General features: G+C 34.5%; 5 protein-coding genes across 9 annotated transcripts in view; all 5 read right to left on the reverse strand.

Moving 5' to 3' along the window:
* Nucleotides 1–6292, reverse strand: part of LOC128877294 (ankyrin repeat domain-containing protein 17) — a 21990-nt gene extending 15698 nt beyond the window's left edge. For 2 of the 4 annotated variants that reach the window (XM_054124472.1, XM_054124471.1), the window contains exons 1-2: nt 5467–6292; nt 375–818 (exon numbers count right to left, since the gene is read on the reverse strand). In XM_054124472.1, coding sequence (XP_053980447.1) covers nt 375–818; nt 5467–5670 — 648 coding nt within the window. In that variant the 5' untranslated portion in view covers nt 5671–6292. Of the gene's footprint in view, nt 1–374; nt 819–1692; nt 2682–5466 lie in introns of those variants that run through there. The other 2 variants (XM_054124473.1, XM_054124474.1) reach the window with 2 other exon arrangements.
* A 137-nt stretch (nt 6293–6429) lies between these two features.
* Nucleotides 6430–9606, reverse strand: LOC128877304 (phenylalanine--tRNA ligase beta subunit). Its single transcript, XM_054124490.1, has 11 exons — nt 9068–9606; nt 8882–8937; nt 8617–8771; nt 8446–8515; nt 8095–8361; nt 7848–8027; nt 7393–7776; nt 7243–7323; nt 7085–7177; nt 6734–7013; nt 6430–6635 (listed from the first exon to the last, which is right to left on the reverse strand). The coding sequence occupies exons 1-11, from the start codon at nt 9123–9125 to the stop codon at nt 6484–6486; spliced, it is 1776 nt and encodes a 591-aa protein (XP_053980465.1). The 5' UTR covers nt 9126–9606; the 3' UTR covers nt 6430–6483.
* Nucleotides 9607–9750: 144 nt separating this feature from the next.
* On the reverse strand, nt 9751–10833 carry LOC128877310 (protein cornichon). Its single transcript, XM_054124500.1, has 4 exons — nt 10635–10833; nt 10427–10495; nt 10079–10335; nt 9751–9937 (listed from the first exon to the last, which is right to left on the reverse strand). Exons 1-4 carry the CDS (start codon nt 10722–10724, stop codon nt 9913–9915), a joined length of 441 nt encoding a protein of 146 aa, XP_053980475.1. The 5' UTR covers nt 10725–10833; the 3' UTR covers nt 9751–9912.
* Nucleotides 10834–10951: 118 nt separating this feature from the next.
* Nucleotides 10952–12907, reverse strand: LOC128877306 (magnesium transporter NIPA2). Its single transcript, XM_054124493.1, has 5 exons — nt 12657–12907; nt 12465–12581; nt 12251–12373; nt 12023–12165; nt 10952–11939 (listed from the first exon to the last, which is right to left on the reverse strand). Exons 2-5 carry the CDS (start codon nt 12562–12564, stop codon nt 11205–11207), a joined length of 1101 nt encoding a protein of 366 aa, XP_053980468.1. The 5' UTR covers nt 12565–12581; nt 12657–12907; the 3' UTR covers nt 10952–11204.
* A 329-nt stretch (nt 12908–13236) lies between these two features.
* On the reverse strand, nt 13237–15233 carry LOC128877305 (protein fuzzy homolog). 2 transcript variants are annotated; one of them, XM_054124491.1, is made up of 6 exons: nt 15081–15233; nt 14797–14986; nt 14327–14719; nt 14070–14267; nt 13799–13998; nt 13237–13706 (listed from the first exon to the last, which is right to left on the reverse strand). In XM_054124491.1, exons 2-6 carry the CDS (start codon nt 14872–14874, stop codon nt 13361–13363), a joined length of 1215 nt encoding a protein of 404 aa, XP_053980466.1. In that variant the 5' UTR covers nt 14875–14986; nt 15081–15233; the 3' UTR covers nt 13237–13360. The 2 variants fall into 2 exon arrangements, with proteins under 2 accessions (XP_053980466.1, XP_053980467.1); XM_054124492.1 differs by lacking the exon at nt 15081–15233 and having other exon boundaries at nt 14793–14934.
* Between the last annotated feature and the right edge of the window lie 197 nt (nt 15234–15430).

The raw sequence follows: 15430 nt of genomic DNA on the forward strand, positions 1-15430 counted from the left end.
GTTACACGTTTCGCTTTCTCTTTATGAAACAGAAGAATGTAAAGTAATATAACTTTATTTAATAAACGTTAAACTCCATGCAAATTAATCATATAAAATTTTCACGAGCGTCTTAATAGATATTTCTTGCAGCAAATATCAAAATAGTACCCAGCGTTCCTTTGTACTTGCTCGAAACAGTATACAAGCGATATAATATAAGTCTATTCTTTGGTAATATAGAAAATACGAATATTTACATAAAATATTTTTGAAATAGGTAATAACCATCTTGTATATGGACTATATGGTATTTTAACTTGTATGCACAACATGTGCTTATACTCTCCTATAAATATTGAAAATGCAAACGAAATATGGAAAAAAGCTCAAACCTGAGCAAGTTCGTAGTAACCAGCCGAGCAGGCGAGAGAGAGCAAACTCTCTCCCTCCTCTGTAGTCTCGTGTACACTGCGTCCTTCCGTTAATAATTTCCTAACAGTACCAACGTCGCCGTCGGTGCAAGCCTCTACAAGAGAGCGTTTTTCGTTTTGTGTGCGTGGATTATCGCTGCGCATACGAGTTAATGCAGCTGCTGCTTCATCTAATGCACAAGAAACACTAGATGTTAAGCGACGGAGCACTTCGTGATCAGCCAAGTGCTTCCCATCGCCTGACGACAACTTGCCGATACCAGCTGCTTCCAGCAAAGCTTCTAACCGTGCCTGAGTTTCAGGATCCACGGATCTCTCTGGATCTTCAGGAGTCAATAGAAACTTGGACGATTCTAAATGATGACCTTCGTCTAATTCAACCTGATCAATCGCAAAACACTCCACCTATAAATAAAGTAACATTGCTTGAAATGAAATTAAATAAGATACATAGATTTTATACAAAATTGTAATTTAAATATATTATTTCAGTATACATGTAAGATTCGCGTAGACCGATGTATAAGATAGGATCGTATGTTAATACGAGTATAATTTGTTTATACTTGAAAAGTTGTACAATAACGATATGCAACAATTACTTTCTTCTTAGTTTCTTTCACAATTATGGCTACAAAGGCAATGTAATATCATCATTCCAGGAATGCTCTATTACTTTATAAATACATATACACAATGCATCAAAAGATACGAAACAATAACCTATTTTTATTTCTTAAAGATTATTTGCAGAAAATACACAAAAGCACTGTACAACGTAACCAAAGAACCGCAGAGTCGCTTCAGTGTTTATGGATGACCAACAGACAAAATATTAAGGAACAAAATATTTATATATCATAAGAGATATTATAACTAGGCTTGATCCATACAAAAACAACAGACCTCGTAATACTCAAAGAAGATTGAGTCGTAAAGGTTTAACATAAAAGATAAAAGCGAGCATTTTACCAAAATTGAGGTTATTTCGTTGGACAAAAATATCGCGCAAATGAACAAGCAATTATCAGAAACTGTTAGCAAAAATTAATGAAATTATTACTAAGGAAATGCGATCAATCGAACAATGCAAAAAAAAAAAAAAAGAACAAAGAATGTGAATTAGATAAAAGGTTGCACGCGATGCGTTTCGGACAAAGTAACAGAGAAAGAAAGCATCCTTGGTGTATGTGCTAATGCTAATCTTACGGTCGTGAGTCTCAAACTTGTTCTAAAAAGCAAGTGAAGAATTCCACATAATCTAAATTATCGTACGTACATCTCGCGTAGAGGTCATATCCTCTCGCGCGACGAGTGGAAACCGATGAGACATAAACGCAAATCAGAAGAGAGGTGAAAGTATCGCGTCTTCTCTAAACGACTAAAACCGCTTGCCAGTGAACATAGAGACATAAGAACAATGTGCAGCCATTCCAAGAAGGACGAAACTGACACTTCCTCGCTATACTCTCTTGCGTGCGTACCTACGCGTCTCGTTTATTTTTTTTTTTTCAATTTATTTTTCAAATAATTCACGAGCAAAGAGAAATCGTCGCGTATTATCCACTAGGCGCGTAACTAACGTCGTATTGACTAATGTAATCGGTCGCACCAAAAAAAAATCGCGGGGAGAAAAAAATAGCTCCGTACAACCGCTGCCTGGCAGAATATAGAATAATATGGTGGCTCTGCTCTCAGCAATTTCCACGCCACGAACACGAGCGACACGGGACACGGGGGAGAGCCGAGCAACCGGTAGAGACGGAGGCAAAGATAGAGCTGGAACGGCTCGTTGACAGTACCACGGACAACAAGATAGGCGGTTAGGATAAAGGTAGAAATACACCTATGAACGTAGAGAGAACGTAGGTAAAGACGACCCGAGGAGCAAACAGGCTCACGAACTCGCACGAATACGCGAGGAAACGCGGCCGAGGAGAACTCCGCTGGGTGGCGCACGACGTAGTGCAAGCGGACGTAAAATACTCGCGCGCACACACAAATACGTATACAGAGAGTACAGCCACAGAGCACACGCACGGACAACGCGCGCGCCCGCCAATCTACTACACGCGAGTTTACTAGCGCAGTGGAAAAGATATACGCAGGGCTGAATCTATTCGTGAAACTAAGCCTCCACTTCGGGGCTCCAAACTAACTCTTTATATTTCATGGATCTTTCAAATAATTGTTCCGAAAAAACAGTGTGGTCTGTGTAAATAACCAAACTGTATACACAGGTGACTGGTACAAGTATTATTACTTGGAATAATATACGTTTCGACCTCTACTTTAGCTACGACTGTCAAGCTCACTTTTTTGGAAAGGAGAATTCTTTTTTCACCTCTCTCTCTCTCTCTCTCTCTCTCTCTCTCTCTCTCTCTCTCTCTCCCCTCTATCTAACCTCTTGGTTTAAAAAGAATCTTGCGCGTATCAAAAGGATATAACAAAATCGATTGTAGTAACAATTTGATATTTTGTATATGTTATACATGGTACAAATTCATTATATGAAATTATAATCTAGAACAGAGGTTGACAAACTATAATCAAAACAAACCGAGAAACATTTCCATATGAATTTTCCAACAGAGATGCAAAATTGCTCTTTCGATGTCTCGTATCTTTCCCTATTTGTTGCGACTGGACTCGCATAGATTAATTGGAACATTTGGCATTACCTATCCATGTGAAAGCATTTCCAAGCATTTTCTTATCCAATAAGCAACCAGAAATTAGTTTAATGATAGTTTAATTAGTTTCATAAAAAGAATCCTCCTTATATTGTGCAGCAATTATTCTATTTTTATTCTCCACCTTGCACACAATTATTTAGACAGTCTTCTTGATATTACCTTTTTGGCCTGCAAAACCAAAATGTTTGACGAACCTTGATCTAGAACAATGATACAAAAAATCAATTATAATTTGTATCCTACTACTTATCCAAATCTAATTTTTCTGTACCGTAAAAGACCTATTCCCACAAATGAAACATACTATCTTAAACAGTACTTGTACCAACTACCTGCATATTTAATTTAGTTTTTCCACTTTGCAAGCATCGATTATAATTTTACTTGTGTAAATAACTTGATAACTTTTTTCCAAAGTTTATCCGAAACATCTACAAGCTTATCATTAACAATAAAAATACATTTCAACAAGAAATTGAACAAAAATACAACATTTTTTTACTAAAATTTACATATGCAATTTTCCTCTATCCAATACTATTTTTATAACTTTAAAAAACGACGAGCGCAAGATGGTCGTTCGCATTTTTCTATTTTTAACGTATTTCCCTTTTCGATTTTTCCACGTTTAAGTATCCCAAGTTTTGAACACGTTATTCATCTTACAATTCTCAGGATCGAATATCTAAAAAGTAACTAACCAACTTAACGATCCATAAACGTCGTATGACGATTGTTGCGAGTCTATAACGACGACAATGTATTAAGGAGAAAACTATTCGACTAATTGAGAACTAATTGGTAAACACATCTTCGTGATAATAACACTTGTCTTTCACAAAACAATTGAGAAAAAGAAAGAGCCCGTTGAAGTAACCGAGGAGGCTTCATTTCTTTCGGGCGCTGATAGGTTTAGATCCGCCACTGGATATACGTATAACACATACGTGGAAACGTGCGTGTGCGTATACATGCATAAATGCTGCTTCTATAAACATATACGTGTACACAGGCGTACACGTGCGTGCGCACGCGCTTGATTATGCAGTACAGCTAACCGGAGTTCTTTACCCAGCGCTTGTACGTGTTCGTTCATAGGGCATGCGAAGCTATGACACACGAAAAATGTTACACATATTCTTTAGATGCCGAGGTCTCGGTATACCTGCAATAAATAATCGCTTTTTATTCGATATCGAACGACACTGGCCAGACAACAGACTTACAACGAGATCCAGAATGATAGATCGATGAGATCAAAGAATTGACGAAAAATAATAAGCACATTCCGAGAAATTGGAGGACATTTCTTGAAACTGTGTTGCGCGCGGACTCTACGCTGACGTTCCATCAGCTATTAACGCATACATCCCGATTATATAACGTCCCTGCGTGAATTCCCTTCTTGTTCCTTCTATTCCTTTATTTTAAAAAACATCTACGTAAAATTCGTTTCGATTGTCTATTAGTCGTTTAATGGTTATGTTGCCAACATCCTGCGATCGTTGTCAAATTAGAACTTTGCAAGAAGACTCTGAATCTTTCTATTTGATCGCTTGTCAGCCTTGTTCACCAACAGCATATACGATTACAAAGCGCTGAACGGTATGACATAGTTTTCTGTTGATTTTTACAGACCAACGATACGTTTCGTTCCAATTTCCCCGTAACGACAACTCGTGGAACGACTTCTTTCTTCTCCAAGCAATCTTTATCACGATTCTATTCACGTATTCACGTATCTCAGTGTAAACAGGACATTGAAAATTACAATTAAAACGGTTCAAATACCAACGATAATAATTAATAGATTGACAACTCATCGTATCTACGTATCGCCGCATCTAATACGCGTACTTAGGAGGATGGATTCTACCGCACAGAGAACGATGATTCCAACGACGAAATTGCACCAAAGAGATTGCGAAGAAATAAGAAAATGTCGAACAAGATCAACATCGATCGCGAGTAGATTTCATCGAAAGCTTGTGTGTGTGTGTGTGTGTGTGTGCGCGCGCGCGCGATGTAGGTGCTCTGTTCGCATATACACACGACGCATTCATATACCACCACAACTACAAGTACGGAAGGCAGGTAAGAGCGAGCAAGCGAACTTTGTATATAAGAAAGAAGAAGAACGCCAGATAAGGGCGGAAGGGAAAGGGGGTTGAGAGGGAGGGAGGGGTGTTTGTGTGTGTGTGCGGTGACTGGACGGGACGAACGCAGAAGCGACGGACGGATTTTCGTACGTGTGCGTGCGTGTATAGTGCGTATACGTGCGTACATGCGTGCGTTCAACCTCTCATCGCAGAAAATATCTTTATCCACGACGTGGCATGTTTTTTGACATGGTTTACCTCTGAAACACTGTCCTCCTCGCTCTCCGACGAGTCTGCCATAAAGCGTGGCTGCAGCTCGGAGAAGGTCTCGGTCTCTGACTTCGTGGGACTGGAGTTCGAAGACTGGGGAGTCGACGACGTCTTTCCAATGTCGTGGTGAACGCTTGCTGATTTTTCGTGCTTCTGACTATCCGAGGTCGTTCCTTGTGCTACATTCTGCATCTTTACCTTCCAGATGAATCATATGATACTGAGGTATCGTTCCCGTGTCGCGAAACACACACAGAACACTTGCTTTTCGATAATAATCTCGAGCACGATCGCCGTCATTCACGTAAGCTAACACCCGCCATTTCTACTATGGCCGACACCGAGACTCCCGGATGCCTCTTTGACCATCTATATAATTTCATGCGATTCGACGAGCCATCTTTCGTTTCCCGTGGCGGGTAACTTCGATTTGCAGTTTTAAAACACTCGTAAATTTACTTCCTTCGATATTATTATCCAATAGAAACTATCGCTATTGGTCAAAATTTGACCCTACTGGCCTTTTTCTATTTGTAAAAATACTGATAATAACATTGATTTGTTCGAAAGTAATGTGGGAAAGTTTGGAAGAAACTTGGAACGATGCGACGTACGATTTACCTTTATTCCAGTTTCTTTTACTTTATTATTTCTTCTTTAACAAATATAATTAATGTGTCCTTTTTATATAGGAATATATTAACGAATTATAATTTAAATTCTCGCGTATGTGTAACACACAAAATAAAACTTATGTTGAAAGTTGCTCGACTATGCTTTACTCCTGTAAAATAGAACTTAAAATTTACTTAAAATAAAATTGTTTAACATGATTAAATATATTTAACGTGTTTCCATAGTCTCCTACCGTTATTCTGATACACTGTAACATATCTGATTGTAATGTTTGCATTTTCTTAATTATTCATTTCGCACAATAAAACCAGACTGTTCGAAGAATTCATTGTTTATTTAAGTGTTTAATAAATAACAAATCATTTCACATTATAAAAATGATTCGATTTCGATCTCTAATACGGAGCAGGGTACATTTAGATCGAACTTTGTGATTACATCCGGGTGTAGAACGCCCATTTTTCCGATCACTTTGTTGTAACAATAAATTTCTGCGCAACGACGAGGGAAGAAAGTGGGATCTGAAAAGATTCATATTAAGTGAAGCACGCAGACCAAGTAACAAACTTGCGTTTTTACGCACTGTCACCTAACTTTCCTAATAAAATAACGCGCTTACCATTGATAGCGCGAAGATAATACCCATCTGAGTTTTCGCCAACGCTCCACGGTATTTCTAATACCTGTAACATTCTGTCCAATAAACCGTGAATTACTTCAAAACCATCTGATTTATTACAATACACCGCGCACAAATGACGTTTATTACGCGCGCCTACTTCCACAGTATTATCTCTTAATACTATATCGGAAACTTCAAACACTTTCTGAGGAAGAGGCATCTTTTTATTCGCAGCTAGCGTTTTCAATAATCCTGGCAGGAGGGTTGTACGCGCTACCTGCAATATTATCATACAATGTGTAACACTAAAGCTTGTAAAATGACATCTTTCCAATAAAATTCTTCTACCTGAAATTCTAAAGTTTTCGGATTTGATATATGAACTGCAGGTATATTTTCCAATTTATGACCTAATTTATCCGCTATATCTTCGCGCGAACACTACAAAAAAATCATTCAAGTATTTATAAACGAATACAATTAATGTTGCTGAAAATATTGCTTACCAATGAAAAAGTCAATGCTTCCGTAAATCCAGCACAAGCTAATTCCATACGTAATTGATCGGATAATTTATTAAGTGGGAACTAAGTTTTAAATGCAAAAGAAGAAAAGATGAAGTCGTAAATTTTAAAAATAATCAAATTTATTCTTACCTCCTCCGCGATCGTGGATAAGTATGGTATAGTTTTATGAATATTATTGTATCCATACGCTATCGCAATATCTTCGTAAATGTCGCACGAATGTATCACATCGTGTCTAGTGGGAGGTACTTCGACACTCAATTTATTGTTATCCTTCACAACACGTGTTTTTAACGACATTCTAGAAAGTAGATTGGCTACTTTTTCTGCTCTCTGTTTTATGCCGATATACTTTACAGCTTTCTCACAATCAATTTCTTCGGTTCGATATTTTAAATCGGGATAGTGAAATACTTGATTATTGGGATATACGACTTCCACCGTTTCTACTGTATATTTTGTTTTACAATATTGACTAAACATACAGACTATAGTGTCCAGCACTATTATCGCCTACAAATCAGTAGATACAAATTTTTAGTTAATATTGTTCTCGATTCTATTATGTATTCTTTTACTTTTACCTTTGTAAGATCTATCGCTGTACATTCAATAAATACATTTTTAGTGTTGAGTGTGATTTTTGAATGATCTCCATTGATAATAGGTGGAAGGGATAAAATAGTTCCATTGCTATCTTGCACTATTGGATAAACTGGACTATCTTTTATGATGTGTAGGTATTGTTTTAATTGTGCGTGATTCTGAAAAACGTTTGTCAATGGAAAAGTCTTGTCTAAATTAAATCAAATTTTGTTCAAAAACACCCACAGAATATAAGTTCATAATTTCTTCTCCTGTGTACTCTTTATCCTGATTAAGCGGTTTGAAACAAATATTGGTTGGCGGTTTCGCGTCATATAAAAATGGACCTTGAATAGTATCCAAATCATGAGTACCAATCGATACCAAACTTCGTTTTCTTCCTATGTTCTGATGAAGTTTGTCTTGGAGGTCGATAAAACTATTGTAAGAGTCTTGTGTAAATGTAACATCACGCAAAATAGCTGCAACTATATGTCCTCTGATTTTCAGGCACTGCAATATGATGCAAATATTTCACTAATACATTGTTTTATAATTCAATTATTTGTTTTTATAATCAAATTAATTTCCAAGTACCTCGCTTGTCATGGTAATCTTCTGCATGCCTGTACCTGGGCGTATCGATACGTAATGTGGTATGTCTACTCTATATGAAAACATTTGAAAAAAGAGAGAATATAAGATAAAAGTTTCAACAAGGAGTCCTTATATGTACGAATTAATTATCAGTGTGACAATTATACATACTTGTTTAAAAATATGAGTAGCCCAAGAGTTAAACCTTCCAAGCATAATAAATCGTATCTGTTTGCTGGTATATCAATTTTATATATAATTTCATCGGATGCTTCCATATTTCCATTTTGTCCTTTCTCCTTCGTTATTAATAACTTCTCTGATGTCTAAAAGTTTACATTTTATTAATGTAGGTATATAATGTATGCCAAAGTATATCTACTTTTATCCTCTACATATATCGATAAATAAATTGACAAATTTCGAAGATACATACCACTTCGTCTAATTCTAAACCAAATTTGAAGCACAAATCTTGAAACTCATTGTCCGCTGAAATTGTATCATCTTAAATAGGTTGCAAGTGTTATGTTTAAACACTAATATATTAAGTAAAAAACATAGATGATACAAAAATGATAAGCTGGATAGTTGCAATTATGTACAATCATTCATAACTTACAATACGTTCTGCCAAGAGCCTTGAACAATAAGTCACGTTTGAGATTAATAGTCGGCATTTTTTATATTATATACAACTGGCTTAATATTTAATGCGACACGAATTCGTAAAGATTATTTTATTTCATAAACAAATTCACGTATCGTTAAAGATAATACTCGAAAATGTTCGGACAGCAGACCATCAACTATATATACACAGCAGCGACTGAGCTGAGCGACAATGAATGAGAGAAATTTGATTGAGGTTAGAATCACCAAGAATCACATTCGCTATAATATATAACATAGTACTTATTATACATACCTATGTAAGCTTGAATCAATATCCTTATTCTTCGAATACTATAATACTAAAATAAAAGCAAAAAGTCTAAGAATATATAAACACCAAAGCATAAAACTGTAAATACATGAATAGTAATGAATACAAAATATTTAATGTCAATAATTATGAACTAACAATAAGTACACAGTACATAAATTGATGTCTGGTAGTCCACGAATTTTGTCATTAAACTAAATTACATTTTGAGAGTGAATCACTCATATTTGTGACCACGCCAATGTAACGAAAATAAAACAAAATACTTTTAATGTACCATAAATAATATACAAGCATTATTATTCTGTTCAATTATCTTGCTATTATCCTGTTAATTAGTATGACAAAGAAACAGAGAGTAGTTTTTGAGCAGAGTTTTATTTTATAAAACTGTAATATTTTAACAAACTGGTCAATCTTGTTTTTCATGGTTGGATGAAAACATCGGATCTGTGAACTATAACGTACTAAAGACCCAATGGCAAATTGTCCTTACAAATGCAGTAGAAAAATAGTTTTGTTCATTGGATCAATGAACTGATCATGCTGAAACATAGAAATTATGCAAAAAATTTGATTCACATTTTTAGAGCTATCGATAGAATATTATTTTAAAGTGAATTTCATATGAGAAACAGGCAAGTGTACATTACATATTAATATATGTATCTTCTATTAAAGACTTACCAGTACAAATAATAGAAAAACGATAAGAGGTAAAACGCAAGTTTAATCCATCCTTCCCTTTCATGAGATGTCAAAACCTGAGCATTCATTATACTAGTGGGATCATAAAGACCTGGTTTAGACATGACAGGTCTATGACTGTACTGCCATAAATGATACGCTATTAACGGGATATTAAGAAGCAATGTAAACCATTGTCCACTTATCAGAAATAACACATTAATCAAAATGTGCAAACTATACTCTGGAATGACTAGCTGAAATATGAAATTGCAATGATTAAAGTTTCATTCCAAATATATATTGTTATAAAACATTATTGTATTATAAAAACTTGTTGAGATTTACCGGATTTAAGCTATTACACTGTTCGATTGGATTTTTATACCCAGTCTTTAATTCATCGAATGCTATGACCTGCAAAAATAAATGTTTTTAATTAGAAAAACAACTATATATGTTCACGTGCAAAGTACGAGGTTAGGAATAAATTGGTTCAATTATTCACGCATGTATTGCATTGAAAAAATTATTATTGTTTACAAATGACACGTACATGAAATATTACAAAGAATATTAAGAAAGCATCTACAATTAAAGCCACACCGTATGAAAAAGCGGCGAAGTTGAACGCCATTGTTATCATACACGACGTCACTGAATACTTTAACGGTTGTGTGAATATATAGATTCATGTACGAATCAAACGTCTCATCCTTTATATGAGTTAATATATGACCAAGCTGTTTATAATGTTATTCGACTTACGTCTTCTTGCTATCAATGATGAGATTGTCGTACGTGTACTTTGATACTTGTTTCTTACTTTAAACGGGTAGTAACATTGTAATTTATTCGCAACCGTACGAAACGTACGCCTGTATTGTAAATTTATTTTTCAATTGTTTTTATAAATAAACACAGAATATAAAGAAAAAAAAAATAAAATAAAAGGATATAAATGAAATGAAATAAATAAAGAGGAATGAGTAGAAGAAAATTCCTTAGGATTTACATATAATTACATAATTTTTTCACATTTATAAATTAACGTATCGATAACATAATATCAGATGTACCCTACTAAGTTTATTTTATTGCACAATAAATATTTGAAACACAATTGCTACACACTTCTTGTTAAAGCTTGAGCTCCATAGTTATGATCTAATTCTGTTTCTAGTCTTGTTATCAATCTTTCGTCATCCCTACTAGACCACTGGGTATTGTTACTTAAAAGTAATTCCCGTTTAGGTCGCAACATATGTTTTATATTGCCATAATTAATGTCTAATTCTTTGAATGCGTTCAATAAAAATATTGCTATTATCACAGTGAGAAAACCACACAACGAACCAATAGTATCTTCCGCATTCATACTTTTCCATTCTCTGAATAGTATGGCAGATGCGATTATTACTAATGTTGTGAAACATACATAGTAAATTGGTGTCACAATTGTAGTTTCAAACAAGTCCAATGATCTATTTAAATAATTCATTTGGACGCTCACGCAAAGTATGACGCTAAATAAAAAAATCCATGTTAACCAGTTTGCAAATCCGTTACTGATTCCATTGATGGTTTCTTTTAAGGCCAATCCTAATCCCTTACAACTCATAACTGTTAAAGAACCGATAGATGAACACAGACTGATGTATACAATAATATTTTGCTTTCCATAAGCAGGACCAAAATGAAAAATTATTAAAAGACTGTATATTATTACTATTAAAACATAGACAACATATCCTGTATCCTTGACTTTATCTAAGAGTTCGTTTAGTGTACTAATTTCTTCCTCTTTTGGGGCATGAAGTACAAGAGTAGTAGAACCTACAATGCATAAAAAGCAACCAATCTGGAAGAAAAACGTTTGTATATACAATTTCTAAATAATTTCTATATAAAAATTGTACGGAATGATATACAATTTAATATTACCTTTCCTAGTAAATTAAGTTTTTCATTCAGGTACTTTGATGCTAATACTGCAGATACTAGAACACTGAGTGCTCCTAACGGCGTAACCAACGAAGCTGGTGCAAAAGCATAAGCTGCAAAATTTGCTGCTTCTCCTATTCCCACTTTAATTTGATCATTAACGACGTAGCAAATTCAAAAATATATATGCATAAATAGATCTATGATATGCAAACACTTTTGGCTTACTTGAAAGAAGACCAGCCCACCATATCCATTCTTTTAAGTATCCGAATCCTCCAGATGAAGCTCGTAACCCACCATATCTTTGGAGACGTATCAATGCTTTTTTCTTAATAATAAAACTGGCACCTGAGTAAATATAATATAAAACCAGGAAATAATTAAGATTATGAAAATTATTAAGATTATATTCATTAGAAAAATTCAAGCGCTAACTAACCTATAAAACCGCTGGAACTAATTGTTAATCCTAAACCTATGTAAAAATCTGTGATATCGTATAATTTTGTATCACCCGCCATTTTGGTTGTACTGCTCATGTTTGGGTTATTAATTGCTGTTTTACAAACGTGTGTTAATAAAAATTAACGTGCAATTGACTAGTCACAAATTACAAATATTATATACATACTTCATAATGCTAGAATAGTTTTACTTGGATAATACAGTTAAATACATTATATTGTTTACGGTATACGGCAAGAATTCTCTTGTTAATATTTCATTTTAATTAATTATAGGTTAAAACTACTCTTGTGATTCTCAAACTTTCGATACATAAACATTGTACAACATTGTGTCTATACATTTTCGTTTTTTACCATTTTTTTTTTATCAATGGATGCATCCTAGGTTCATCTAAATGCATCCAGAATGGCTACCGCTCACTAAGCAGGTTTTACCGGTTTTAGTACTAGTGGCGCCATCGGTGGTAAAACGCCCAAGTTTGTAGTGAAAATAGTTCTCATCACTTCTACTAGATGGCGCCACTAACTAAAGACTTGATTACTTATTGCTACATTAAATAATTATTAAGATAAATGTTTAAGCAATATATTCCAATAGTATATTGTAGCGTTATAAACCAAAAATCGTAATATTTATGCATTATGGAAAAAAATTATTGGTATCGATGGCGCCATCTTGCAGAAACAGTAGGAACTGCTTTCACTAGAAACTTGGAATTTGAAAGGGAATTGGAAATTTTTAGATAACGCCTTAGTATTTATTCATTTTCGATAATTGCAATCATCTGTGATTGTGTAGTATAAAAATACAAAGTAGCATAAAAACAGTAGTTCGAATACAAAAAGTCTTAGGCACTAAATTTTTACCTTACTTATCAACGAGTAACATTTTCAATATTTTCTGACAAATCAATCTCATAGTATGAGTAGGCACTACGGATGCGTATAAAATACAAAGGATATGATCTCCATACTTAACTGCATGACATTTGTGGTATTCAGAACATAAATATATTTCTTTTGCACCAACAAACTCCGAACTGTCAGTGTTTGTTCCACCTTCGGATGCAGGAGATGATATAAAGGTTTCGACGGCTTGGTGATAAAAAGTTCTTAATATATCTAATCTGTGCGACCCACTGGCTCTGTTTTTTGTATACTGTGTATTCCTGCCGAGTACGAATTTCTGCACCTTATAGTTTGCCAAAAGAAATCTAACCAAATGTGGAAAAAACATGTTGGCAATGTATTACTTAGCATGAAATCCTTCATGAAAATATGTAAATAAAATACTTGGGTAGATTACCCGAGTGTTTCCGAATCCAAATTTATAGACATTGGTAAATTCCTTGGATAGCACTGTTCAGCACTATGCAAAGCATCGATGCTACTCTTCCAGCATTGTACAGCAAACCTCTCAATTTCTGATAATTCAGGATTTGGTCCACACAATGCAAGCACTTCGATGTGATTGATCAATGCAACAGACACTAGTCTGAAAGCCACCTACACAGTCTCCCATTTATATATCGGCATGGTCAATTTATTGACTTATATCCTTTCTCAAATATACTTACATTTGGACTCTTATAAGGAAGAAATACAGGAATATCGCGGGTAGTACAGACACCTTCTACAGTAACAGCTATTATTAATAATTTCCTTTCGATAGGATGTAAACTCCACCAGCCTTCTGTAGCAACTGCTAGGCAACCATGTATCAAAATACATCCATAAATGGAATCCAAACATTCCACGTAACCCTCTAAACAAGTCTTAAACATATTATTATTTAATATACAGAAGATTTTGTAATTACAAAAATCCAGATTACCTGAAGTAAATTGTTTTCATCACACATAATGCATTCTGTCATATTGACAATATCAGTTTTCAAAGAAATCCCATCTCCAGCATCGAGACATTGCAATAAATTGTCAACAATTGGACTACACAAACGCATGTCTTTCTTAAGCTTTTCAATATTTTTTGCACTTTTTATTTCATCAATACCAACAAATAAAATCATAGCACCAAAAATAGCATCAAGAAATTTATTTAAAATGTATTTCGTGGTCCCATTGGCAATAGCTATTAAAGTAATGCTTCTTTCAAACTCTTTCCACATTATGGTAGTGTCAGGTAAATCTGTACACAAGAGTTTAATGTCCTGTGACTTGAGAAACATGTGTACTCCATTTAAAGATGCTATCTTAGAAAATGTCATCTAGAAGTAAGAAAAGTAGAAGATAAGAGATATTTGTAAAAAGTTGGGTATTAGGTTTGTTAAATAAACTGACCTACCGAATCACCTTCACCTTTCTGTCGAGAAAATAATGGAATTCCACCAGAAGAAGTCAAACACATAACATGGGCTACCATGACGATGGTTTCTTCGTATGTCAGAGATTCATTGATAGATGAATGTCCATTATTTCAATTCATTCAACAATGCAAAAGCATTAATTCTTAAGAGAAGGTACTAAACTTTATTCTGTTATTTTCAAAAAAACATGTACATTTGAGCAGATACATATTATTATAAAAGGGAATTCTTTGCATATTAAAATGGAATAAAAATTGTTTACCTTGTGATTCATACTTGTACTTGCTACATATTCTTTGGATTCATAATAATATTTCAGAATTGAAATGCACAGTTAACAATTGACAGAACGCAAGTCGTATAGAGGTTATATAGATTGTCTTGGCTTTGTTAGTTTTACAATGTATACAGTTAGAGGTTAGGTATTGGATACGATGCTAAAGCCATCTAACGTTTCAGTTGTGCAACAACAACAATAAAAACTTTTTGAGAAAGAGGATGCATTTGGCGTAGGCCCCTTGAATAGCAGAAAATATGCGGTGCATATAAATATACATGTCTATGATTGGATGATTTATGGATAAATTACAGATTTTCAGTAATTCCTTCTAG

Source organism: Hylaeus volcanicus, chromosome 5 (genome assembly GCF_026283585.1).
Source record: "Hylaeus volcanicus isolate JK05 chromosome 5, UHH_iyHylVolc1.0_haploid, whole genome shotgun sequence".
NCBI classification, from domain to species: Eukaryota; Metazoa; Arthropoda; class Insecta; order Hymenoptera; family Colletidae; genus Hylaeus; species Hylaeus volcanicus.

What these genes read in the sequence shown, in the direction of transcription:
- LOC128877304 (XM_054124490.1), bottom strand. Translation starts at nt 9,125, where the DNA reads ATGCCGACTATTAATCTCAAACGTGACTTATTGTTCAAGGCTCTTGGC. An exon ending in GGCTCTTGGCAGAACGTATT is followed by an intron (nt 8,938 to 9,067) that starts GTAAGTTATGAA and finishes ATACAATTTCAG; the next exon opens with CGGACAATGAGTTTCAAGAT. An exon ending in CTACTCATATTTTTAAACAA is followed by an intron (nt 8,516 to 8,616) that starts GTATGTATAATT and finishes GTTTTCATATAG; the next exon opens with AGTAGACATACCACATTACG.
- LOC128877310 (XM_054124500.1), bottom strand. Translation starts at nt 10,724, where the DNA reads ATGATAACAATGGCGTTCAACTTCGCCGCTTTTTCATACGGTGTGGCT. An exon ending in TATTCTTTGTAATATTTCAT is followed by an intron (nt 10,496 to 10,634) that starts GTACGTGTCATT and finishes TTATTTTTGCAG; the next exon opens with GTCATAGCATTCGATGAATT. An exon ending in AGTGTAATAGCTTAAATCCG is followed by an intron (nt 10,336 to 10,426) that starts GTAAATCTCAAC and finishes TTCATATTTCAG; the next exon opens with CTAGTCATTCCAGAGTATAG.
- LOC128877306 (XM_054124493.1), bottom strand. Translation starts at nt 12,564, where the DNA reads ATGAGCAGTACAACCAAAATGGCGGGTGATACAAAATTATACGATATC. An exon ending in TAGTTCCAGCGGTTTTATAG is followed by an intron (nt 12,374 to 12,464) that starts GTTAGTTAGCGC and finishes ATATTTACTCAG; the next exon opens with GTGCCAGTTTTATTATTAAG. An exon ending in AACTTAATTTACTAGGAAAG is followed by an intron (nt 11,940 to 12,022) that starts GTAATATTAAAT and finishes TTTTTCTTCCAG; the next exon opens with ATTGGTTGCTTTTTATGCAT.
- LOC128877305 (XM_054124491.1), bottom strand. Translation starts at nt 14,874, where the DNA reads ATGGTAGCCCATGTTATGTGTTTGACTTCTTCTGGTGGAATTCCATTA. An exon ending in AGAAAGGTGAAGGTGATTCG is followed by an intron (nt 14,720 to 14,796) that starts GTAGGTCAGTTT and finishes TCTTACTTCTAG; the next exon opens with ATGACATTTTCTAAGATAGC. An exon ending in TTGGATTCGGAAACACTCGG is followed by an intron (nt 13,707 to 13,798) that starts GTAATCTACCCA and finishes ACATTTGGTTAG; the next exon opens with ATTTCTTTTGGCAAACTATA.